This window comes from Schistocerca cancellata, chromosome 1 (genome assembly GCF_023864275.1).
Source record: "Schistocerca cancellata isolate TAMUIC-IGC-003103 chromosome 1, iqSchCanc2.1, whole genome shotgun sequence".
NCBI lineage: Eukaryota > Metazoa > Arthropoda > Insecta > Orthoptera > Acrididae > Schistocerca > Schistocerca cancellata.
In genome coordinates this window covers 434626985-434654938 of record NC_064626.1, presented here as the reverse complement: position 1 = coordinate 434654938, position 27954 = coordinate 434626985, and the positions used below count along the sequence as shown (strand labels likewise).

General features: G+C 39.1%; 1 protein-coding gene across 6 annotated transcripts in view; it reads left to right on the top strand.

Annotated features, from left to right (window-relative positions):
• LOC126176495 (sedoheptulokinase-like) overlaps positions 1 to 27954 on the top strand; it is a 177076-nt gene that overhangs the window by 22576 nt on the left and 126546 nt on the right. For all 6 annotated transcript variants that reach the window (XM_049923689.1, XM_049923681.1, XM_049923653.1 and 3 more), the window contains 2 exons: positions 14869 to 15130; positions 16975 to 17234. In XM_049923689.1, the coding sequence (XP_049779646.1) occupies positions 14900 to 15130; positions 16975 to 17234 (491 nt within the window). In that variant the 5' untranslated portion in view covers positions 14869 to 14899. The remainder of the gene's footprint in view (positions 1 to 14868; positions 15131 to 16974; positions 17235 to 27954) is intronic.

The window sequence follows — 27954 nt, the reverse complement described above, 5'->3', positions numbered from 1 at the left end:
TGTGTATATCCAGTTTACAGAACACCACAGAAGATGCTTTGTAAATAAAAGCAAAAAAAATCTGGTGTAATTCTTTTTAATTAGATTGCAGTCAGTTCAAGACAGATAACCTATGATGACAGGTGTTTGTAAATAATTTAGGAGTAAATGTAACAAATCACTGAATCGTAGATGTGTTGAGTCATTGACATACACATCAACAAGACTACAAAATTTTTTAGCTTTTAGACAAATTCTGTCAATGGCTTAATGTCTCTGCTATCCAGTGAATTGTTTTTTATCTTTAGTCCTAAATTATTTACATTCTACTTGACATTCCATTATCTTACTTAAGTCATTTGCTATGAACCTAAGATTATAGTTCAAATCACTAAGATGGTACATTCTATAATTTAAGGCATATCTGATTTGTGTGAATGTAGACTTTGCTGGCATATATAACTGACTTTCTCAGTGTGTGCTACTGATGAAAAGCTCCAAGCTTCTGGCTGGATGGTAGCATTATGGTATCAATGCTATCACCTGGCTGGAAACCTGAGAGGTTTTTGTATGTATCTTATTTGGTTATATGTATCTTAATAAGCTCATATGTCTTACAAATATCTGTCTGTGCAATCACACTTTGCAAAGTAAATTAGTGTTAATCTTTTCCCAGTGAGGTTAGCCAGTTGCCATGGGAATTAAGCAGTGCCTCACATCCAAGCAAGTCAGTATGTTGTGTTACCTATCAAGTAAGAAATGGAAGTTTTCCACAAAAAAGTACCTGATCTCTGTTATCCATAATACCTCAAGCAAGATTTAAATCCTAGTTCTGATGTAATGTATTTAGAGTTCAGTGAAACCATGGGATGATTATGTCCTTAGGACTTATGACTGGTCAAGTTTTTACCATGAAAATCGTGCATCGTTTGTTAAGGTTTACAATCGTATTCATACACAAAGAGATCAATTAATGCTTTAATAACATGTACATATTTTTGCTCTACCATTATCACACAATATTTCATTAAGTAGTACATAATATCAACAAATACACATGAAAGGTTTTCTAAAAGATAATGCTTTGGCAGTTTCTTTTTTCTGTTGTTACATTTTAATCATGTCATTCATAACAGATTTGATCCATTAGAGCATTAGACAGCTTTTTGCTTGAATAATGTACTCCTTTCTTCACCATGCCAAGAGTTTTTATCTATCTATGTGAATCATGTTTAACAGCTGTATCATGGTATATACTTTTCATTTTGTTTATATCATCATTTTGAATGAAGCTTGTAACTGAATTTGATGTTAACATGAAAAGATTAGGACTCAGTTGTTTGACTAAGAGTCTGCAACAGCATGTGAAATGGACTCTGCTTGTGCTAAGCTTATCTAGAGCTTCAGAAAGAGCTGTTAATACTGCAATCAGATGGTAGTTGGGAAACTGTTTTGTGGGGAAAAAAACTTTTGCCATATGGAACAACTGTCTAATACTTACACATTTAGGTCTGTTGGTAACAGTTCCTAGTTTCAGAGAGCTATTAAATGTGATTCAGGGAATTTTACTTAGTGTTTCAGTATTTTGATACATTTCCCAATTCCAATTCCATAGAGTTTTTCTTTTGAGTTCTCTGCCAACCATTTTCACTTTCTTTGTTGTGACAGGAAGTATATAAATTTGATGTGTTAATATGGAGCTGGGTAGTCCTGAGTGTAATAAGAGTATAAATGATGGAAGTGGTAAAAGTAGCTGAGGACTTGAGCACTCAACAGGTACATAATCAACATTAAATCAGTGCTAAGCATCAACACAATGGCTGTGGCAAAATAACTTTGCATATTTAAATTTAATTTAGTATATTCTTTTCAGTTCTTTGCAGAAGATTCATACCAACTGATGTCCTTTAACACTTTGACTGCTAGTTCTGTCCGTTGACTGGACATGAATATTTTGGTAGACTGTCGATCTTGTCATTTGATGGATTATGATTTTTCTGGCTTTTAAGTATGAAATTGTGTATCAGGGGTCTATTAATCAAAGGCAGTTCATACATACAGCGAATGATGGTGTTCCTTAGGGAAATGGCAGCAAGGGACAGGGAAGGACACAGGTGCACTCAGTGTATGTGCCTGGGGGCATCAATCAACAAGCTGAAGAGGCTATTCCAGCAGTCATTGAGTGAGCAGGATGCAACCACTGCAGATTGTGGCACACATGGAAACAAACAATGCCTGTTATCTGGGCTCTGAGGGCATACTTGGGTCTTTCCAGTGACTGTCAGAAAAGATGAGTAGACCAGCCTTGCACATGGAGTTTCGATGAAGTTCACAATTTGTAGCATTGTCTCCAGAACTGATCATAGCCTCTTGGTTGGGAGTTGAGTGGAAGGACTGAACCAGAGACTTTAAAGGTTCTGTGACAAGTGAGGCTGCGACTTCCAGGACTTGCAATAATAAGGCTGAGAACTGTAGGGTTCCCCTAAGTAGATCAGGTGTGCAGTACACGTCAGAGGCAGCTACTCAGGTAGCTGACTGTGTGTGGGGTGCACTAAGGGTTTCTTACATTAGGCAACTCTCCATCCAATCCAGATAACAATAGCTGTAGGAAACCTGGAAGTATCAGTGTAAGATTGAAAGAAATACCTCCCACAGATGAGAGTATTAAAATCCTAATGGTTAACTGCCAAAGCATATGCAACAGAGTGCCAGAGTTTGAAGCACTCCTGAAAATCAGTGAAGCTCACGTAATACTAGGTACAGAAAGCTAGTTGAAACCTGAAACTGACAGCAGAGAGATTTTTGGGAAAAACAGTTCTGCCACTAAATTTATGTCACGATTTGTATTTATCTTCAGTCGTGTATAGCACTATTTCCCCCCTTCTTGCATTCTTTATGAAATTATGGAGAATTTGGCTGTTTCTATTAACTCTTGAGGAATAGACATTCCCCACTGCTATGTGGGTATTCTAATGGTACAATAGAGTAGACAGAAATTCTAGTAAATAAAAAAAAAATATGAAAGAATGAAAGAAAAGTGAATGAGTAAAACTGAAGATGAAAGCTCAGGTTGGAATGAATGAGAGTTTATGCATCATGATAAACCTCTTCTGTAGCATTCAGTTCCAACTAATGATACAAGACTTATTTATTAAGTCCACTTACCGTAGCAAAAATTGTATGTGAAAATACTCTATAGAGTTTAACGTAATTGTGTGTTCTTTCCATAAGCTAAAACTACTGTCTGATATTTTAACTCCTGAAGATGATAATCCTGACAGTTCTCATTCATGAAGTGATTTTTTTGTGAGTTTAATGAATAAATACTATTATTTGACACTTTATCTTTAGCTGCAGGTTTCCTCAGATGTAACTGGCAGAAGTCAAAAGCTTTGGGTGCATGGTTTTTGCTGAGCTTTGTCAATGCAATGGCACAGTAGTAGCTTTAGTGTCATTACATCTACATCTACACTCTGTTAATCACTGTGAGATGCATGGCAGAGGGTACATCCCATTGGACCAGTTATTAGGGTTTCTTCCTGTTCCCTTCACTTATGTAGTACAGGAAGAATGATTGTTTGAATGCCTCTGTGCATGCTGTAATTATGCTAATCTTATCCTCACGATCCCGATGTGAACGGTCTGCAAGATATTCTAGTATATTTCTAGAATCATCATTTAAAGCCGTTTCTTGAAACTTTGTTAATAGACCACCTCAGAATAGTTTACGTCTGTCTTCAAGAGTCTGCCAGTTCAGTTCCTTCAGTATCTCTGTGACACTCCCCCACGGATTAAACGAACCTGTAACCATTCATGCTGCCCTTCTTGGTATGCATCAATATCGTCTGTTAGTCCCATTTGGTACAGCCCCCCCCCCCCTCCCCCCACACACACACACGTGAGCAGTATTCTAGGTTGGCTCACACGAGTGATTTGTAAGCAATCTATTTTGTAACCTGACTGCACTTTCTCAGTATTCTGCCAATAAAACAAAGTCTACCACCTGCTTCAACCATGACTGAGCCTATGTAATCATTCCATTTCTTATCCTGGTATTTGTATGAGTTGGCTGATTCCAAAAGGGAATCATGGCTGTTAATGTGATACGATATTACATTTTGTGAAGTGCATAGTTTTATGTTTCTGAACATTGAGAGCAAGTTACAAACAGCTTCTTAATCACAGTAAAACCAGGTGGTTACATCTGTTCCCTGCACTTTACAGAATAATTTAAATGCATAAGGCTTTAAAATCTTACTTTTTGTCTATATCCAATACTCCTAAAGCTCTAAAGATTTTCTTTGAAAACAGTTTGAGTAAGGCTTATTTGTATCACTTACATTCATTGATGTCTGTGTTCCACCATGGGAAACAACAACTTGAAAGTGAACAAATATCCACTGTTGAGATGATCGCAATTTTAGATAATGTGTGTTGTCTTCTTAACAATAGATTGGAGAGTAATTTCATGTCACTAAAGATGAAAAAGGTCTTGATAAGTGCTAGGGAGGAGGGCCTTGATAAAGAAGCTGACAATTTTGAGCAGGAGGCTGTTTCATTGTATGGCGAATGTCTGGGCTGTTTAGATAAATGGTGTGTGTCATTTTCAGAACTCAGTTGTTTTAGGAGGTTAAATTTAAATGATAAAGTATGCATGGATGATGTACAAAAGTGTGTACAGTTCTTGAGTGATAAAGGCATTGTAATAAATGATGTCAAGTGTTGTGATGAGATATGTAATGGGAACCAGTTTTTGCAGCATCGTAGCTCTGAATTTGAGAAGTTGTCCTGTAATGGTAAGTGAGTTAGATATTTAAGTGGTAGCAAGCATGAGGACTGGCATTCTGAACTGTTGAAACTAATTCAGTATTTTTTTGCTATTCCTACACATAACGCTAATGTTGAAAGAGTATTTTCACTAATAAGAGCACAGTGGACAGATGAAAGGAACAGATTATCTGTTGATTTGGTCAAAGGTGTTGTTTCTGTAAAGTATAATTTTAAAAACTTCAGTTGTTTGGAATTTTTTGATTATATTTCAAACAAGCTAAATGTTTTGCACAAGATTAGTTCTTCAGAGAAATATAACTGACTGCTGTTGATAAACATATTTAACATTGTATGTGTCACAATTATAAAAAAAATATATTAATGTCTATACCTGTGGGAATTATAAATAGCATTTAAATTTGAAATTTACATTTTCTTTTCATTGAGTGTTAATGTCCTACATTTTTGAAAAATGTCCTACATTTTTTACCATGTGTCCTACGTTTCTATTAGAAAATCTGGTAACTCTATTCATTATAGATAACTACATCTTCTGTAAAAGCCTGATGTTGTGTTTAATATTGTCTGCAAGGTCATTAATGTACAACATTAAAAGCAAGGGTCCCAACACATTTCCTTGCGGGACTCCTGAAGTTAATTCTACATCTTATGGTTACTCTCCATCCAAGACAACATGCTACATTCTCCATACCAAAAAGTCCTCAATCCAGTCGCATATTTCACTTGATACCCCATAAGATCATACTTTTGATAATAAGTATAGGTATCATACATATACTTTTCAGAAATCAAGAAATACTGCATTGGCCTAATTGCCTTGATCCAAAGCTTTCAGTATGTCATGTGAGAAAAGTGAGAGTTAGGTTTCACATGATCGATGTTCTGCTACCCATTGTGTAGATGAGTGTGACTTGTGCTTTTTATCCAAGAACTGGACACAGTTTTTTGTTCAAGGGATCTATGATAGATTGTAGTTAAAAGAGAGACTAACTCAGCCGCAAATTCAGTATAGAATCTGACTGGGATTCCAAAGAGCCCTGGAGCTATGTTCAACTTTAACAATTTCAACTGTTTCTCAACACCATGGATACTATTTCATTCATCTTTTCAGAGGTACGAGGATTACATTGTGACAACTCTCCTGGGTTTTCCTTTGTAAAGGAACATTTGAAAATGTAATTAAGCATTTCAGCTTTTGCTTTACTGTCCTCAATTTCAGTTCCTGTCTCATTAGCTAGTGGCTGGAAATTAACTTAGATGCCACTAACAACCTTTACATATGACCAGAATTTCTTTGGGTTTTGTAAAAGATCATTTGACAAGTTCTGCTATGGTAGTCAGTGAAGGTGCCGCACATTGCCCTCTTGGCAGCTAAATGTGTTCCATTCAGCTTTTCTCTATCTATAGCCGTACATTTTGTTTTACAGCTATTATGCATTAATCTCTGTGTCTTTAAAAGTTCCTTTACGGAGACTGTATACCATAGAGGTTCTCTCCCATTATGGGCTGTTCTACTGGGTACATATCTGTCCAGTGCGTGGTCAGCTAGTCTTTGAAACCTGAGCCAGAGTGTTCCTCCAGATGCTCCTGACCTGTGCTGGAAGTTTCAACTTCTTCATTGAGATGACACTAATTTTTTATCTAATTTATTGAGCATATATGTATTTTTGCTTATTTTAGTTGTCCTTTGTAATTTGGTAATCATTGTTGCCACAGCCACATCATGGTTACTGATACCAGTTTGGATGTGAAAATCTGATAAGAGGTCAGGTCTGTTCATTGCCATTAAGTGCAATATACACTGAAAAGCCAGAAAACTTCTACACCTGCCAAATATAGTGTAGGGCCCCCGCGAGCATGCAGAAGTGCCACAACACAATATGACATGGGCTTCACTAATGTCTGAAGTAGTGCTGGATGGAACTGACACAACGAATCCTGCAGGGCTGTCCATAAATCCGTAAGAGTACGAGGGGGTGGAGATCTCTTCTGAACAGCACGTTGTAAGGCATCCCAGATTTGCTCAGTAATGTTCATGTCTGGGGAGTATAGTGGCCAGCGGATTTGTTTAAACTCAGAAAGAGTGTTCCTGGAGCCACTCTGTTGCAATTCTGAATGTGTTGGGTGTTGCATTGTCCTGCTGGAATTGGCCAAGTCAGAATGCACAATGGACATGAATGGATGCAGGTGATCAGACAGGATGCTTACTTATGTGTCATCTATCAGTCATATATAGATGTATCAGGAGTCATATATCACTCCAACTGCACAAGCCCCACACCATTATAGAGCCTCCTCCAGCTTGAACAGTCCCCTGGTGATATGCAGGGTTGATGGATTCATTAGGTTGTCTCCATACCTGCACTCCATCCACTCGACACAATTCAAAGTGAGACTCATCCAACCAGGCAACATGTTTCCAGTCATCAGCAGTCCAGTGCTGCAGTTGACAGGCCCAGGTGAGGCGTAAAGCTTTGTGTCGTGCAGTTATTAAGGGTACACGAGTGGGCCTTCAACTCCAAAAGCCCATATCAATGGTGTTTTGTTGAATTGTTCACACACTGACACTTGTTGATGGCCCAGCATTGAAATCGGCAACAATTTGCAGAAGGGTTGCACTTCTGTCAAGTTGAACGATTCTCTTCAGTCATCATTGGTCCCGTTCTTGCAGGATCTTTTCCTGGCTGCATTGATGCCAGAGATTTGTTGTTTTGGTGGTTTCCTGATATTCACAGTACGCTCATGAAATGGCCTTATGCGAAAATCCCCACTTCATCTCTGCCTCAGAGATGCCGAGTCCCATCGCTCGTGTGCCGACTGTTCAAGCCCACTTAAATATTGATAATATGCCATCGTAGCAGTAGTAACCAATCTAACAACTGCGCCAGACACTTGACATCTTATATAGGCATTGCCAACTGCTGTGCTGTGTTCTGCCTATTTACATCTCTCTATATTTGAATATGCATGCCTATACCAGTTTCTTTGCCACTTCAGTGCGTTTCTGTCATTAGTGGGGTTCTTAGCTATCTGTCATAGGTAGTTTTCAGAGAAGGCATAGAGTATAGTTTCACAGGTTGTCTTATCATGCCCACCACTAACAAAACTGTAATTTTCCCAATTCTTGGGTGATTAAAATCTCCACCAATGATTACAGTAGGATTGGGGAACTTATGTGCAAGTGAACTGAGGTTTTCTCTAAAGTTCTCGGTTACATTAGGAGATGAGTCTGGTGGGCGATAGAAGGATCCAATTATCATTTTATGCCCACCCCTGATACCAAGTCCTGGCCATACAATCTCACATGCAACTTCAATTTCTGTCTTGGTGGATTTAAGTTTCTTGTCTACTGCGACAAATACACACCTTCATTTCCCCTTTGCCTATCCTTTTGATATACTCTTAAATTTTCCCCAAAAATCTTACTGCTGTCAGTTTCAGGGTTCAACCATCTTTCTATACCTAGATAGCTTCACTGCTTTTCATCTTTGGCAGTTTACCATCAGGATTTTATTACTCTCACCGGTGGGAGGCATTCCTTTCTGTCTGACAGTGATACTTCTTGGTTTCCTACAGCTGTCATTATTATTTTTAAATGTTGTCTATTGTTATGATTGAGTGCCTGTTCAAAGGTTTTGACTGGCACGAAATATTTACTGCCTTCTGCAATGTAGCAGCATTATCTTTTTTATTTCCTGATGTAGCCTAAATGAAAACTGCATACATCAGTTTAATTGTGATTGATTGTTACTGAACTGTAGACAATTAAGTACCAAAAACATGTCTCTCTCTTAATGCCACCTTCATTAGTTCGTTATGGCATCTCCTCCATTATACATCTATAGAATGAGCTGAGTGAAAAGAATAAAAATTATAGAATGTAAATATATTGTATATATGAAGACAGTAACTGTTCTTGAAAGAACAGATACTGTTGATGACCGTGCAGCTTTTCCCTGGAATAAATTATGACTAACTGAAACCCTCAACTGCCGACAGGTGTTGTTGATATACCTCGATGTGGACAGCTGAAAATGTGTGCCCCGACCGGGACTCAAACCCAGGATCTCCTGCTTACATGGCAGACGCTCTATCCATCTGAGCCACCAAGGACACAGATGAATAGCGCGACTGCAGGGACTTATCCCTTGCACGCTTCCCGTGAGACTCATATTCCCAACTGTAAACAATTCTACATATGCAATGTACCTTATAGACATTTGGCCATCCACTCATTACTCGCGCACACTTTGGCGATTCCCTTAAGAGTTTGGGCAACCTGTGCGCATTCGCACAGATGAAGGTCAATGGCTGGGTAGCCTTTAACTATATATATGAAGACAGTAACTGTTCTCGACAGAACAGATACTGTTGATGACTGTGCAGCTTTTCCCTGGAATAAATGATGACTAACTGAAACCCTCAGTTGTCTATAAGGTACATTACATATGTAGAATTGTGGACAGTTTGGAATGTGAGTCTCACGGGAAGCATGCAAGGGATAAGTCCCTGCAGTCGCGCTATTCATCTGTGTCCTCGGTGGCTTAGATGGATAGAGCGTCTGCCATGTAAGCAGGAGATCCCGGGTTTGAGTCGCGGTCGGGGCACACATTTTCAGCTGTCCACATCGAGGTATATCAACAACACCTGTCGGCAGCTGAGGGTGTCAGTTAGTCATCAGTAAATGTATTAATTTTGAAGTCTTTAATAAGACCTGCAAGACATTCAATTTTCAATTCTGCATAAAATATTAATAGTTTTTTATTCAGAATGAATGCTTTCTTGATATTAGTAACATCATACCAGGAAAGTATCTTGTAAGCCAATACTTTTGTCTGAAGGCCTGAGTAGTGAGCAGAATAAGGCTGAAATATGTTTTTTTCTTGATTTGCTGATTCCGGGTTAGTTTACCATTCATCTGTACTACAAAGAATTTTACCATTAATTTTCATTTAACAATGATAAAAATTATGTATTTATAAACCCTGCAAGTAATCAAGTTATTTCTTGTAAACTACTTACTTGCCTATTCAGCTATTGCCTTCCCTGTGTCAATAATGATTATGTTCAAGGCACTTATTTATGAACTTGTGATTTCAGTGAACTGTGCAGATTTCAAAATATCTTATAAATACTGTGATACGTCAAAATCAGGAGCAGAGGAAGCACGAATCCTGTGCAGTGCCATATTTTATATTTGCTTTACTGATTCCAGCAATACAAGTGGAGTGCTATTAGTATCATCAGTACTACTGTATAAAGACAAGTCATTGATTAACATTGTTATCAAAGAATTCAAAAAGAATTTGACTAATTCTCTTCAAATTTTGACGTGATACTCTACTAAAGGTTCAGAGAGATATAGGCTACATATTTTTAATATACAGGGTGGTCCATTGATCGTGATCGGGCCAAATATCTCACGAAATAAGCATCAAATGAAAAAACTACAAAGAACGAAACTTGTCTAGCTTGAAGGGGGAAACCAGATGGCGCTATGGTTGGCCCATCAGATGGCGCTGCCATAGGTCAAACAGATATCAACTGCGTTTTTTTTAAATAGGAACTCCCATTTTTTATTACATATTCGTGTAGTATGTAAAGAAATATTAATGTTTTAGTTGGACCACTTTTTTCACTTTGTGATAGATGGCGCTATGATAGTCACAAACATATGGCTCACAATTGTAGATGAACAGTTGGTAACATATAGGTATTTTTAAAATTAAAATATAGAACTTAGATACGTTTGAACATTTTATTTCGGTTGTTCCAATGTGATACATGTAACTTTGTGAACTTGTCATTTCTGAGAACGCATGCTGTTACAGCATGATTACCTGTAAATACCACATTAATGCAATAAATGCTCAAAATGGTGTCTGTCAACCTCAATGCATTTGGCAATATGTGTAACTACATTCCTCTCAACAGTGAGTAGTTTGCCTTCCGTAATGTTCGCACATGCATTGACAGTGCGCTGACGCATGTTGTCAGGCATTGTCGGTGGATTACGATAACAAATATCCTTCAACTTTCCCCACTGAAAGAAATCCAGGGACGTCAGATCCGGTGAATGTGCGGGCCATGGTATGGTGCATCGATGACCAATCCACCTGTCATGAAATATGCTATTCAATACTGATTCAACTGCACACGAGCTATGTGCCGGACATCCATCATGTTGGAAGTACATTGCCATTCTGTCATGCTGTGAAACATCTTGTAGTAACATCGGTAGAACATTATGTAGGAAATCAGCATATATTGCACCATTTAGATTGCCATCAATAAAATAGGGACCAATTATTCTTCCTCCCATAATGCCGCATCATACATTAACCTGCCAAGGTCGCTGATGCAATAACCGTGCATTTTCCGTTGCCCAAATTGGATATTATAACGGTTTACATTACCGCTGTTGGTGAATGACTCTTCGTCGCTAAATAGAACGCGTGCAAAAAATCTGTCATCATCCCATAATTTCTCTTGTGCCCAGTGGCAGAACTGTACATGACGTTCAAAGTCATTGCCATGCAATTCCTGGTACATAGAAATATGGTACGGGTGCAATCGATGTTGATGTAGCATTCTCAACACCAATGTTTTTGAGATTCCCGATTCTTGCGCAATTTGTGTGCTACTGATGTGTGGATTAGCCGTGACAGGAGCTAAAACACCTACTTGAGCATCATCATTTCTTGCAGGTCATGGTTTATGCATCACATGTGGCTGAACACTTCCTGTTTCCTTAAATAACGTAACTATCTGGCGAATGGTCCGGACACTTGGATGATGTTGTCCAGGATACCGAGCAGCATACATAGCACATGCCTGGTGGGCATTTTGATCACAATAGCCATACATCAACACGATATTGACCTTTTCTGCAATTGCTAAATGGTCCATTTTAACACGGGTAATGTATCACTAAGCAAATGCCGTCCTCACTGGCAGAATGTTACGTGATACCACGTACTTATATGTTTGTGACTATTACAGTGCCATCTGTCACAAAGTGAAAAAAGTGATCCAACTAAAACATTCATATTTCTTTACATACTACACGAATATGTAATAAAAAATGGGGGGTCCTATTTTAAAAAAATGCAGTTGATATCTGTTTGACCTATGGCAGTGCCATCTAGCGGGCCAACCATAGCGCCATCTTGTTTCCCCCTTCAAGCTATATGAGTTTCGTTCTTTCTAGATTTTTCGTTTGATGCTTATTTCATGAGATATTTGGCCCGGTCACTATCAATGGACCACCCTGTATATGATATAAAGTATGTATCTAATAGTATATAGACAGGAAATGTTCTTAGCAAAAGTCTTGAAAAAGTTTTTGACCAATTTACTTCAAATTTATATGTGATATTCAAATGAACATTTGGATGTGTATATACTATGTATTGTTATTATCTAAACATATGTGTAATATATGATATGGGTCTTAGCTAAAATATAGAGAAGTTTATTTATTTATTTTGACCCAACATCAACACAAAAAAAAAAATTTTTTGTCCAGTCTTCCAGATAAGTCAGAGCCTTACTTACTAGAGTTATATATTATTGCCTGGCATTTTTATCTACACAACTTTTTCTAAATTTGGTTGAGAGAACAATGTTACATATATGGATAATTTATTATTGCAATACTTAGATTAAGGAATCTACAGTTTGTGATAAGTCTAAGATCTGAGATTACATATATTTTTAGATAGATGGTCTTCCATTATATGAGTGTACTAAATCTAGACACTCATCTATTGAATATGAAGGATTCTTTAGGAGCCACAAATTTAATTTCTTTTTTAGTTTGTAATGGGCAATTTGGATGTATTAGGATGGAAGCAATTCAGTAGTTTTATGCCTGCAAAGCGAGGGCTTTTCTCATAAAGTGTCGTTCTATGAGAGATGATGTGGGGTCTCTCTCTACCTCTAGTGTTGTGATCATGTATTTCTTTATTGAGTGTTTGTTACTGTTTACTGCCATAATGACTATCTTCAGTAAATACACATTATGAATAGTTAGTATTTTAAATTCTTTAAACAAATTTCTGCAGGACTCCCTGGCACTCTTCTTTCCCATGATTCTAAGTGGCTTCTTTTGTAAGATAAGTACACTTTTCATATTACCTTTACTGCTGGATCCCCATACCTCTATCCCACATCTTAGATAGGATTCAAATAGTGCAAAATATATTTGCCTGAGAGTGGTGATGTGACAAAAAGGTGTCAGATTTCTTAGGACATGTATGGTAGTACATAGCTTTTTGCAAATTTCATTTACATGATCAGACTAGTTTCACTCTGCATCAAGTCTCAGGCCAAGAAATTTGGCCGAGTATTGTTTTTTAATCTGAAACTAAGGAAAAATTGTTAACCAACATGCTTCAAATTTGTACACAATATTCTAATAAAGATTCAAATGGACATAGGCTATGTATATTTTTTAGACAAAAATGTATAGGTTTTCTGTTGAAACTGACTGTGAGAAAAAAATGTTGTGCTGTGAAAGTGTGTTGTTTTGTTTTCTTTTGCACTTTCAGTTTGAACTACAACAGCAGAGCATTTAAACCATTAGACATATTATTTCTCCCATATACATTCTTACTCCCTATATATAATTTTAAATAAAAATTGAACACAACTGTGCACTGTTTTGTTTTCTATCATAGTTGCTTTTTAACACAAAATGTGAAAGTGGTATGTATGGCTTATTGCCTTATGATTAGGGCACTACTAAGGAATCTCTATTGTGTGAAAGTCTGTAATGCTATCCATCTGCAGTTTAAAACTATGCAAAATACTCTCAATGAAACTACTGTCCTCATAGTTCCAGCAGCAGGAGAGATCTCTCACATCCAGTGTACCAATGATCCCAACCAGTTTACCCATTTATTTTAAGCAACCTAAATTCCCAGTCAAGTTTTTGTTGGCTATGGACAGAGAGAAGAGGGAGAAGGATGTGGAGATAGGGCTCTCTGAGCACTATGCGACTTAACTTCTAAGGTCATCAGTCGCCTAGAACTTAGAACTAATTAAACCTAACTAACCTAAGGACATCACACACATCCATGCCCGAGGCAGGATTCGAACCTGCGACCGTTGCGGTCGCTCGGCTCCAGACTGTAGCGCCCAGAACCGCACGGCCACTCCGGCCGGCTGTGGAGATGGGGGAGGGGGAGATGGACAGAGAGAGGATGAGGAGCTGATGGACAGGGAGAAGGGGGGAGGAAAAGCAGACTATGACGTACAACCAATTCCAAAACATATTTAGCAATTGCAGGGTTTGCTAGTAATAATCTAGTTTCCTAAGTGAGTTGTATGATCTCCACTATATCATAGAGAACTGTAATTGTGGTCATATGCTTATCTTTACATACATAAATGTGTGGTCTTGCTCACATTTTAATTTATTTGAACAAGTAGAACCTGTTACAGATTTGCAGCCATAATCAGTTAAAAATTCAGTGACAGAAAGAGTGTGTAGTCATAAACTTGACTGTGTGTTGCTGATTTTTTATGATATGGTGATGGCTGTAAAATCAAAACCAGTTCTGTGTTCAGGTAAATTAAAATGTGACAATTGTACAGTTTATTTAGACATCATGGTTGCATATCTCCTCCAAAGGTAAAATATGACCTCATTTCATAAACAGATAACAGTCTTCGACCAGTTGCAGTGATAGCTCAAAATGAGAATGAGTCTCACAAACATTTCTAATATGGATAATTATCACTGATTTAATATTTTAAGAAATGCCTTTACTGGTTGTGCCCTGAAAGCTTGTTTATTAGCAATGCCTGTAGTGTCTACCTAAGTAAAATCTATATTTTATAGTTTTTTTAGTTACACTGAATATTGCCTTTTCTAGCTTCTTATGTTCTTTCTTACCTTCCTTTTCCTCTTAAGCTCAGAAATGTAGAAACTTTCAGTTTCTTCAGTGAAAAATTGTATCTTGTTGTTTATACAAGTAGTTCTTCCAGATGAAAAAAAACTTTATATCTATTGTTTACAGCCATTCATTTGTGAGTTCAACAATAATATATTGTATTATGGTGCTTCTTAAAAGTCTCTGTTTTGTTTAACAGATCAGTAGACTGTCCAGAGAGATTAATCGTGATGTCTGAAGTCAAAAGGAAATTAGTTTTGGGTATTGATATTGGAACAACATCTATAAAAGTCTGCATTGTTGATGCAGCCACAAAACAGACATTGTCTAAGCAGGCAAAGGATACTCAAGCAAATGTGCCTAGCGACCAAGGGTCAGAAGGAAACAAGCAAAATGTACCTAAAATTATTTCTGCATTGAATTTTTGCATATCTAGGCTTCCAAAGGATCAGCTGAAAGATGTGAGTGTTTAATTGTGTACATTTCATTTATTTTATGGGTGTATTAGCAATTATATTGCCCTTAGAAATTAATGAGTTACTGTTTCAAATGTATATAAGTGAATTTGTTAGGTAATCATAAGATGCTGAATTACTTCTAACAGTGATGCATCTGTATGCAGTTTAAGATTTTAAAGACTTATCTAATCAGAAGTACAATATATTCTATATCTTCTTTTGTATGCTGATTGTAAATTATGAGTATGGTATTGTATGTTGGGTTCTAAAAATCAAGGAAAAACAAAAATAATTACAGCTCAAAAATGTTATTCTAACTGACAACAGTGACTGTCAGCCAACAGCACATGTTACATATGTAATCCTACTGTCTGCAGCATACTGTTGTAACACACTTGTTAAGAATCCTTGTTGTTTATATAAAATACAGCTTAGTTGGCAATGGAAGTCGTTTTATTTCAACAAATGACTCAGAAGTAGCCTCTTGAGTGTGATGAAATTTAATCAAAATGTGGACCACACAAAACGGCAATGATGACATGTGAAAGTACAAAATGAGACAAAAACTTATTTTTTTAACTTGAAACTTATGAAAAAAACTGATGTGGCTGTTTGTTAGAGCATAAATCATATCCATGTAATGTGTGATTACACCAACAAATAGCCATATGTGACACAGTTAAAGATTTTTTTAAGCTCCAGTCTTCTAGCAGAGCTATTCCCACTGAGTCAGGAGTTTGGGGAGAAGTATTATGAATGCCAGTGCATCACATGGCAGCTTCTCTGGCATGCTGTAAGCAATCCAGATCAAGAGATCAAGCTGGCAAAGGGGTGCACTTTTTGTTTGCTTGTGAAGATAGTAATGTTGAGGCCAACCAATGGGTCCACTGATTTTATTTGGTTGGTTAATGTAATTGGCTGCTGCCACAGCATGAGGATATCCAGAAAATGTGAAAACATTGTCAGAAAAGACATCTGCCAGTTCTACGCGGAAAGACATTGAGCTATGTACGTATATCTAAAGATATATCAACTTACATGCAGACACTGTAGTGCCTAGAGACTGTCCTTTGATGGATGAAATTGCCAAATCAGTATTAAAGCTGAACAGGGAATCATCTATGAAGAAGATACACCAGTAATGATCTTCTTGCTAGTGTCCTTGTTTGTACTGCAAATACTCCCTACTGTGATGAATGACACAGATCTCACGGGTCACCTCACATAAACACTAACTTCATGAAGCATTCTTCTTTCTGATAATACACTTCTTGAATTGGAGAAAAGGCTAATACTGGGAAGGGGTGTGGTTCTATTCTTTGGAATGCACAGCCGGACGTATTGGAGACTGGAACTTGGAAAAGGGTTGGAACTTGTTGCAGTCCTTTTCCACTTGAGGCTGAATTTTCTGGATTTTAAAAATTGTTGCAACAGATTATGGACAACAGAAGGATATACATTAACCACCTGACCACTTCTGTTTAACTTTGCCTTCCGTTTTTAAATGGCCATCCATCACAATTTTTCTAGTAGATGATATCTCAGCACAGTCCAACCAAGTTAAATATCTGTGTTGTCTTCCATCATTCTCACAGCACCAGCCAATATCCCACTCCCAAACACAAAGCTGTTTCCCATATACACGTAATGCTGACAGATTACTGTGCCATTGGCTTGCATATAGTGTTTTGAGTAGTGCTTTAATAGTGAGAATGTGCATAATTTTTAGGTTAGGTGCTCTACATTTTTCTGAGTAAATGCTAATGTGATTTTCCCTAATTTATGAAAGTCAGTGTGGTAGTTACACAGAAGTTGTCATTCACTTATTGTTCTTATTGACATTTAAGGTGGAGCATATTGGGATATGTGGACAGATGCATGGTGTTATGCTGTGGACTAGTCAGGAAGGAGAAAAAGCTTGGGAACGAACAGAGGTGTTTACCGGTTGTAGATATGAAGCTAATGCCAAAGCTGTTTCGGCACTATATACATGGCAAGACTCTCGTTGTGACCCACAGTTTCTGGCTACACTGCCAAAGCCTCAGTCACATCTTCATGTTTATTCTGGCTATGGATGTGCTACACTGTTCTGGATTGCTCGCAACAGGTACCAGAATAAGCTGTTTTTCATACCTATATTTTTATGTTGTTTTAAAAGGATTTAACTTTGTTGTTTTAACATTAGTAGTTTTAATTAATTTTAGACTTAGTAGATTTTAAAGTATTTTCAGAAATCCTTAGAAAATCTTCATAGTTTCACAATGTAGACTTACCTGATAAAATGTGGGCTGTCAGCTGAAGTTAAATTTTTCTGTGATAAGCCATACTGGAACAATTATGCCCTGGATAAGCCAGCATCATAAGTATTATACGCCCACATCTTACAGGTAGTGGACTGAGGGAACGCAGGCATTTAAGTAATAAAAAGAAATAAAGTAGCCTCAGGCTGCTAGAATTGTTTTATTATTTCATGATCAATTTTGAGACTTTATGCCTCATCCTCAGATGTACCTGATCAATGTTAAGTATTAATCTCCTAGATCACAGCAGGCAGTCAGCTGAATTGTAGGTTTGCCTGCCCTACGTCCATCCACAATACCACTCAAACAACACCTCATTGTTGAGGTAGAATGAAACATGTAGGGATGTTGTCACTGTTTATCAAACAAAATTTGTATAATAACAATGGTTTGAGAAGAAGACAATCCCTCACAGCATAGTGCAAATGCTGAGCAGTAGATAGACATGTAAAAATGATGTAGAAACAATGTGTCAGCAACTTCCATTCTTCCTAAAATCACCTATATATGGGGCACATCTGAACATAGTGATAGACTTGCATGTGGGCACTGAATAGAAAACATCATATAATATCATATACTAGGGTTGTTGTTGTTGTTGTGGTCATCAGTCCTGAGACTGGTTTGATGCAGCTCTCCATGCTACTCTATCCTGTGCTAGCTTCTTCATCTCCCAGTACCTGCTGCAACCTACATCCTTCTGAATCTGCTTAGTGTATTCATCTCTTGGTCTCCCCCTACGATTTTTACCCTCCACGCTGCCCTCCAATACTAAATTGGTGATCCCTTGATGCCTCAGAACATGTCCTACCAACCGATCCCTTCTTCTGGTCAAGTTGTGCCACAAACTTCTAGGTAGGGTAGAGGATATATAACGAGATACAAGCGGTCCAAGGGCAGTCAGATGTGAACATACACACTAAAACTACAACTGAAATAAGGTTTGGGGATAGGTTCTGGGAAGGGGGCAGAAGCAGATTCACGATAAGGATGATCAAAGCCAGGTACCTGGAGTTATATGTGTGCAGGGGTGGCCGACACATGATGCACAAGCTTGGACAAAATGTACATCACCAGAGGTGGGTGAAAGGTCCACACATGCAACAGAACAATGCGTGAACACAGTGCAGTGGAGTCACCTGGCCAGTAGTGTAACACTGAGATACATGTTAGTTCATACTGTCAGGGTCATCCTGTGTTGGAAGAGCCTGCTCTAACAGGCTAGGACTGGAATTGGTTACGTGGACAGGAGTTGCACTTGAATTCATCTTTGATTGTTGGAAGCAGGTATTAGATAATAATGCACAGTGACTTTTCATTGGTTTGGCAGATGGCAGAACGCTACTTTGAGATATGCGGGAGTGACATTGTGGAGCATATTTCTCATTTCAAGACACTGAAAAATGTAACTTACAATGGTATACTTGCTTTGTATTCGTTAGTTAGATTTTGATATCATTTACAAACAAGAAAACTACTTGGTATCTGGACAAAGTGCAACATAGAAGCATTTTTTGTCGGTGCCAAGCAGTATTTTTCTAGATGTTCAGTCAGTTGCTACATAGTTAGTTGTTTCTACATCTACATCTACTTTTACAGCCATACCCTGAAAACCAATGTGTAGTGCCTAGCTGAGCATATGTTCCATTGTACCAGTTATTATGGCTTTTTCCCATTTCATTCACATATGGAGTGCAGGAAGAGTGGTTGCTTAAATGCCTCTGTACTTGCTGTAATTAGTCTCATCTTGTCCTCACAATCCCTATGTAGTCATCAAGAGGGCTCTCAGTTTATTTGATTATTAGATGTATTTTCTCTTCAGAATATATTTTTGAATTATTATTTTATCATATAATTGCTGAAACTGTGTTGCACTATACACAGAAGAACCAAAAGCAAGGCTGCTCTGTTATTCTACCTTAACATCTCATTAATATATGCTTGTAAAATGAATTCATAGTGTTTGTTGAAATCTTCAAGATATAGCAAAAGCTGTCAGATTATGGCAGTAAACTGTAACCTGCTTTGACTTCCCTGGTGCTTTTCAAGCTGTTCACAGCATGTACTTAACAGAACATCAGTCCAACATGTTGAGTGACACCCTCTCCACCTACAACAGCAAGAAAAAGAAACATCCACTGTGTAAGACAGCAGAGAAAATTTACATCCAGGGAAATGGTCTTGAAAATACAGCATCTGACAAGTCCTATATCATATCTACAGTGGCTTATTATATGCCATTTTGCATGCTGTTGAAGCACATGACCTGGTTACTGCCAAGAAAATGCGCTATTCATTAAATGAGATCTTTTGTAGCTATGGAAGAGACCAGTGACTTGATATCTAGATAAGCTGGTCACATTTTGATTTATTTAAACAGGTGACCAGTTTTGGCTTTAAAAGCATCAGATTTTAAAATTAACAGTGAGGTTTAGGACTGATTTTGTTCTCTATTATGCATCCTGTGCGTCACTGTTCTTTGTAAGATCTAGTGATGGCTGAAAGCCAAAACTGGTCATCTCTTATTTTGATTTTGTTCCATGAGTATGTCTTACGCAAAACAAATTGTGCATCTGTATGCTTGTCAGTGAGAACGGGAGAGAATGAATGAAATTATAATATAGCCATTATACATATTTTATAATGTTTTGCTAAGAACATCATAAATTCAAATGATTCTGAAGTAAAGTGTGTATTAGCAGTTTGTTGTCATCCAAGAGCGTGTGCTGCGAAAGAGTAATACTGTGAACTTCTGACAGAGACCGCCACAGGCAAGTGTTTATTGAAACCCTGCCCTGCTATGCTTGTGCTCAGTTATCATATAATTACTGCTTGCATACATTTGCCTTATCTTGTTGTGTTCAGTGTGTGTCAAGATTACTGGTGTACACGCCACAGTCTAATAAGATCGTGCTACCATTCTTTGCGATGTAGTGTATCCAAGTTGCAACACAAGTGACGAGTATAGGATTGTTCTCCACATGGTTTTCAGTCTCTGATTGGTTCTCCATTGCATCTACCATGTCTGATGGTGTTACTGATGAGATTTTACACTGCCTGCTTGATCAGCAAGTGGTTCTTACTGCAGCGTTGCAGCATCTCAGTCCACAGCAAGAGGCATTCACCACAGCGCTACACAATCAAAGCCACTTATTGCAAAATCTTGCCTCAGTTTTGATCTGTTCCAGTCCATCTTAATCTACATCACCTGCCGCATTGCCCCTTGCACCTCATGTTTCATCTGTTGCTTTCCCTTTTTTGTTTATCCCCCACCATTTCTGACTTAGGATGAGTCTGCCAAAGAATGGGAAGCCCACAAAAAATTGCTACGACAGCATTTTCATGTGTTTGGATTGACTCATGTTACCTTATGACATGCTTTTTTTGTCTCTGTTATCACCTCGCATGTATCAACTCCTGTGCCAACTGTCCCCCCCTCCAGGACCCGTCTTCACTCTCTTTTGGTAATGTGTGTGACTTTCTTTCGAAATACTACTGTAAATGGATTCAACATCATTGCCACTTGAGTTAAGTTCTATTGGTGTCACAGGAAACCAGAACATTCCTATAAAACATGGGCAGCTGAGCTTCACGGTTTAAGCCATTGTTGTCACTTTGTCACTGGTGCACGTAAGGAGTCATATGCTGACCAAATAGTTAGTGATGCAATCATTTGGTTGACCCCCGATCGTGACATTGGTGAGTGGGCCCTACAATGTGAGAACCTCCCCCTCTACAATGTTCTGAATATTGCACAATATTTTGACCTTTCGAGGGCTGTTGGTACGTAAATTGAATCAGTAAGCGAGGTTGCAGAAGTTCAACACACTTCCCCCTGCTGTTTGTTGGACAGTTCACAGGGGGTGATATGGTGGCAGTGGTCTGTGTGTGAGCAGAATATCATGACAGCCGGGTCAGCTCACTGTGGCAGCCACAGTCGCAGCAGCAGCACAGCTAGACCAGTAATGAACAACAATGCAAGTGCTCCACACTTCCCTCTTGTCCATCATGTAAAAACTCATGATAGACAGGATGCCCTAATTGGTGGGCCGTTTGCCACCAGTGCAACAAAATGGGCCACATGTTTGTCATGCAAAATTCCAACAGCCTATTGCAGACGCTGACATTGGTGTCATTTGTGTATCAGCAATCTCTGTTGCTCCCAATAAGCTTTTTATTGATATCGAGGTTTATCAGAAGGTTTTGCATATGCAAATTGACATTGTTGCTGCTATGTCATTACTCAACTTTCTAACGTAAATTGACTTTGGTTCTCCTCCTTTAGCACCAGTGTCATGTACATATGTCACCTACAATAAACAAAGCATGCCGATGTTAGATGATTTATCAGCCCATCATATTATAAATCTGTGGTTCATCCACTGAGTTTCCTGGTGGTGAACTGTGCATGCACAAAAAAATTTGGTTTGGACGCCTTCAGCCTTTTTGGGTTACTGTGTCCAATCAAGTTAATCTTGTCTCTGATCAGGTGCCTTATACACAACTCAACTCCTTATGCTCTGAATTTTCTGCTGTGTTTTCTGTGGGCTTGGGTTGTGCCAATAATTTCAAAGCCCAAATTACCATTAAACCTTCAGCCAAATCCCGTTCCTTTCAGGCTTGCCCAATGCTGATGGCACTCTGTGACCAAGTCGAGGTGGAGCTTGACCCTCTCACAGTCTCTTGTGTTGTCCAATCAATCACATCCAGTGAATGAGGTACCCTCCTAGTCATTGTCAAGAAGCTATCAGGATGGTTACACCTTTGCAGCAATTTCAAAGTTTCTGTCAATGATCAGTCTATTATTGGCATGTGTCCCTTGATGTGCCCTGATGAACTTTTTGCTAAGCTCACTGGTGGTCATTATTTTTCCCAGATTGACCTCTCATGTTGCATATTTGCAGCTTCCCATTGATGGTGATTCTTAGTGGCTCTTTGTTGTTAACATGCCTTTTGGCCTGTGCCAATACTTGTAGTTATCATTTGGTGTGGCCAGCATCCCGATGGTTTTTGAACAGTTTCTTGAACAACACATGAGGTCTGAACCTGGCTGTGCCAAATATGTTGATGATATTGTGATCTCTGGCTTCTCCACTGCTGAACATCTCAATAACTTATATACACTCTTTTTGGTGTTACAGGCTGCTGGGTTAAGTGTTCTATCGTTTACCGTGGGTTTGAGGTCTGTAGTACTGATATCAAACCCCTTCATCAGAATCTCTCTGCCATTGTGGCTCTTCCATGTCCTACATCAGTCAAGAAACTCCAGGTGTTTTTAGTTAGGATTGCTTATTATCATCAGTTTTTGCCAGAGGCAGTGTTGGTTGCACATCCATTACATGCCTTGATGCATAAGGGGGCATCTATCCACTGGTTGCAAGCATGCGAAATGGGGTTTTCCAAAATGAAGTCTGTGTTACAACCTGCACCTTGCCACATAACCTACCATCTGGGACAACATTTAGTGTTAGCAACAGATGCATCCCAGCATGGCCTGTGGGCAGTGTTAGCTCATTAATATTCTGATGGCTCCAAGCAGTCTGTTGCATAAGTGCGTCAATACTTAATTTGGCTCGGACTAGATACTCGCAAATAGAGAAAGAAGTCCTTGCCATTGTTTATGCCTTAAAGACATTTCATGTTTTCCTGTATGGTGTAAAATTCCATTTAATCATGGAGCACAAGCCGTTAGCTTTGCTGTTTAACCTCTCAGCGCCATTGTCAGACAAAGCAGCGCCTTGTCTTCAGTGTTGGGCGCTGTTCCTCTCTCAGCTCAAGTATGAGATTCACTTCTGCCCCATAGCTAAAAACGTGAATGCTGACTTGCTCTCCTGTCTTCCGGCCAGTCTGAACCCACTTTTTGACCAGGAAGGGTTACTTTGTTTCTGCATTGATGACTGTGCTCTACAGACTGTCAATAGTTTTCCAATCACTAGCATTTGGGTCTTGCAGGCTCATCCTAATGATTCGATTTTACAGAAGGTGATATATTGTGTACAATGTGGCTGGCCTGAGGAACTTCCACTATGGGCATCTAACCCCCCTCTGTAACTACTATGTGTTTCAGCATTGTTTCTTGTCATTGATGGTGTTCTACTCTTTGATACAGACTATTCAGCTTCTTTTGTAGTCATTCCCTCTGCTCTCTGTTCAGAGATCCTGCAATTCCTGCACATTGACCACTGGGGTGCAGTAGCATGTAACACACTAAGGCATTAGCCTGCCTTCTTGTTTTCTGACTTGGTTTGGACAGCAGCATCACTCATATGGTTATGGCGTGTACTCAATGCACATCATAGCCAGCTGCCCTGCGGGTAACGTTGTCTCCATGGCCACAAACTTCACAGGCCTGAGACTGTCTCCACATTGATTTTCCCTGGACTTTCCTTAATGCATACTGGCTAATACTAATTGATGCATTCTGTTGGTTCCCTTATGTTGTTCATTGCCTGCTAACTTCAGCCTCTGCCACCGTGGTAGCCCTGTTGAAAATTTTATCCACTGAAGGACTTCTGGCAACTTTGGTCTCTGATAACAGCCCTCAGTTTATTTCGCAGGAGTTTGTCTCCTGCTGCAATGCCCATGGGATTCATACATTTTTGCCCTGCCCTTCCACCTACAGTCTAGCGGTGTGGCTGAAAGGTTAGTTAGAATGTTCAAAACACAGGTGAAAAGGTATGGGATTCACTCCCTGTTTGACGTTTCCTTGGATCAATTTCTGTCTTCTTATCAGTTCATGCTATTTGGCGACAACAGCCCCATCGAACTGCCCCAGAGGCGTCAACTCCTGCATCTCCTGTGGCCTGACCAGGATCGCCAACCCGTGCAACCGTTGTCCCATTTCCAGCCCAGGGTGGCTGTCTGGCCACGTGTGTCTACTCATCACCCAAAATGGATTCCTGCAGTGATCCTCCAATGCTGTGGCCACTGTCTCTGTGATGTCCATATGGAGGAGGGCCTCTGTGCACGTCATTACTACTGGTTGCTCCTGTGTGTAGATGACTGAACACTAACGTCGCCACACCAGTCTGTATCACTCAAAGGATCACCTGATGTGGATCACCTGATGCTGCCGCCGTCCACACCAGAGCTATCTTCTCTATCTCACCTGCCAACACACTGTGGGGCACCACCACCAGCAGGGCCTGCTGAACCTGTTGTGGCCATAGAGCTCATGCCGATATCACCCATATCTCCATATGGGTTGACATGATAAGGTGGACTGTGACGATGCGCCCCAAGTACTTCCGATCATAGATCCCAGTATTAGCACATCATCTCGGTCGGAGCCTCGCAGAGGAAGACGCCGTCTACATCTCACGAATCCAAGCTGTTCCCCAAGGGAAGATGAATGAAGTAAAGTGTGCTCTTGAAAGCCATGCAGATTAGCAGTGTGTTATCATCCCCATGAGTGCACCAAGGAAAAGCAATACTGAGAACTTCTGATAGAGCCCACCTCGGGCAAGTGCCTATTTAAACCCTCCCGTGCTGTGATCATACTCAGTTATCATGGTATTACTGCTTGTATGCATTTGGCTTATCTTATTGTTTTCAGTGTATGTTATGGTGATTGGCATACATGCCACAGTCTAATAAAGTTGTGCTGCCTTTCTTGGTTGTGCTGTGTGTCCAAGTTTCAACAGATTCCTTATTTGAAAAGAAAACTCAGCAATTAACATCTGCTTTTAGGTAATGGAAGTTCATTTTGTCAAAAACTGACATGGTGATACTGCAGATATACCATACATACGTTCAATTCTCTATGTAAAAAAACACAGTAACCAATTACAATTTTGAGCCTCTCAGAGTTCTTCAGAGAGCCTTATGAACACAAACTACTAGAGTTTGATACTGATAATGGTATTATTTCACCAAACCAAATAGAAATGCCAAATTGTGTTTTCTTTGCATGTATAGAAAATAGAATGTTTTTAGTACTTTAAACATTTTAACTAAAAGTGTCTCATTGTGGCAGAATGTTCAGTCTTCTTTTCAGTGCATAACTGAACATATTTCATAATGTATGGTGAAAATCCAAAACTGGAGAGTTGGTTTACTCTACATACAGTTTATAAAACTATGTAGGAGTTTCTCTAATTACTTTGTTAAGCAATGTGAAAATATCTTATCCAACCATGTGAATATGAAACCTAAGATATGGCTTCCCTGATAGATTTAAGCAGAGTGCCAGATGAGGACTTGAACTTTGCTTTGTGCTTCTTGGATGCAAAGAAATCCCACGTGTACCAAACAAGCACACCTGACAGATTGACTCAAAGCTCCAGTTTGCCAATACAGGTATTGCCTTCAGCCTGAAACCAAAGCTTGTCATTTGTAGCATACTATTTGAGGTGTCCCATGATGCAGCAATGAACTCTTGGATTTTGCAAGGTGGACTGGTAGCTTATCTATATTGCTAACAAGACTGCGTAACAGGTATCCTTCACAAAATTTCCTCTTTCATTATGGAGGTAAAAAAAATCTGATTATTGTACATGAAGCCAAAGGATTTTATACATTACCTGAAGAAGTGCCAACTTGGAACTTCCAATAATCTTGTAAGCCTTAATGACATTCCCGTTTTCATGCAAGTGCATTTGTAAGACTTCTTACATGTCTTTAGTAGCAAGTTTTTTTGTGAAATTTTAGACATTTGCTTACTAGTACTAATTTTTTATTTAACTGCTAATAAGGTGCATAATTTGACAATGTCACTGTGAGAAACCCTCTGTCAAGTAGACTAGTGGAGACTACAAGAAAGACTTCAAGGAAGGACCACTTTATCTAAATGATTAATGGAAAATCTCATATAGAGATGTGAAACAAATACTAACAAAGAGATAGAGGGGCTGGCCAGTACTTACCTCAGCTCAGTACAGCCGATAGATACACACAAAACAAAACCGAAAATTTATGTTCCTAGCTTTCGGAACAAATGTTCCTTCATCAGGGAGGAGAGAGGGGAAAGAAAGGGAAGAAGGGAAAGGAGATTCAGTTACTCACAACCCAGGTTATGAAGCAACAGGGAAAGGAAAATAGGGAGGGTAGCAAGGATGGAGGCATGGTTGTCAGAGGGAAGCCAAAGATATTCTACTGTAAGTACTGTGCCAGCTTCAAACCAAAGAGGATGCATACAGAAGTAAAGAGGTATATAGTATAAAGATAAACACAACTATGCAGGATGAAAAGATGCGTGAATGGCTAAGAGGAAAGGGAAAGAGGAGAAGACTGAAGAGTAAATGGGAGTGAGGTTGTTTAACGTAGGTTCAGTCCAGGGGGATGGCGGGATGAAAGGATGTGTTGGAGTGCAAGTTCCCATCTCCGCAGTTTAGAGGGACTGGTGTTGGGTGGGAGAAGCCAAATGGCACATACAGTGTAGCAGGTTCCTAGGTCCCTAGAATTATGCTGCAGGGCATGCTCCGCTACTGGGTATTGGGCATCTCCTAGGCGGACAGTTCGTCTGTGTCCGTTCATGCGCTCAGCCAGTTTAGTTGTTGTCATGCCGATGTAAAAGGCTGTGCAGTGCAGGCATGTCAGTTGATAAATGACATGTGTAGTTTCACATGTGGCCCTGCCTTGAATTGTGTACGTTTTACCAGTAGTGGGGCTGGAGTAAGTGGTAGTGGGGGGATGCATGGGGCAGGTTTTGCAGCGGGGTCGGTTACAGGGGTAGGAACCGCTGGGTAGAGAAGGTAGTCTGGGAATATTGTAGGGTTTAACAAGGATGTTACGGAGGTTAGGGGGTCGACGAAAGGAAACTCTGGGTGGTGTGGGGAGAATTTTGTCAAGGGATGACCTCATTTCAGGGGTTGACTTGAGAAAATCATATCCCTGGCGGAGTAATTTGTTGATGTTTTCGAGGCCATGATAATATTGGGTGACAAGGGGGATGCTTCTGTGTGGTCTGGGGGGAGGAACATTGTTGTTGGACGGGGAGGAATGTATTGCTCGAGAGATCTGTTTGTGGACAAGGTCTGCAGGATAGTTGCGGGAGAGGAAAGCACTGGTCAGGTTATTGGTGTAATTGTTGAGGGATTCGTCACTTTATCTGTCAGATTTGATGCCTTCCATTTTTATGCGATACTTTGTTGTTATTTTAAATCATTAGGTAATATCATCGACTCCTTTGCAATAAATTATACATCTTAATTCCTTCCATACTAAGATTCAGATCATCATAGAGACTGACAACTGTGCACAATCATTCTTTTTGTATATACTAGTACATAGTAACATGCCTGCACTTTCGCACAATGATCTGTCATCATTCATTTCAGCTCATCAGAGAACTGCAGGTTCATCACACTGAGAACTTTTACAAAAATAACTAAATAATCTAAGGACACATTTTTCTGCACTGACTGCTCCGAACAGCAGAGTATGCCTTGAAACTCTGAATAAGAGATAAACCAGCCAGAAATAATAGTAACAACAACAATAACAACAATAATAATAATAATAATAATAATAATAATAATAATAATAATATATACATATAATAGAAGGAAACATTCCACGAAGGAAAAA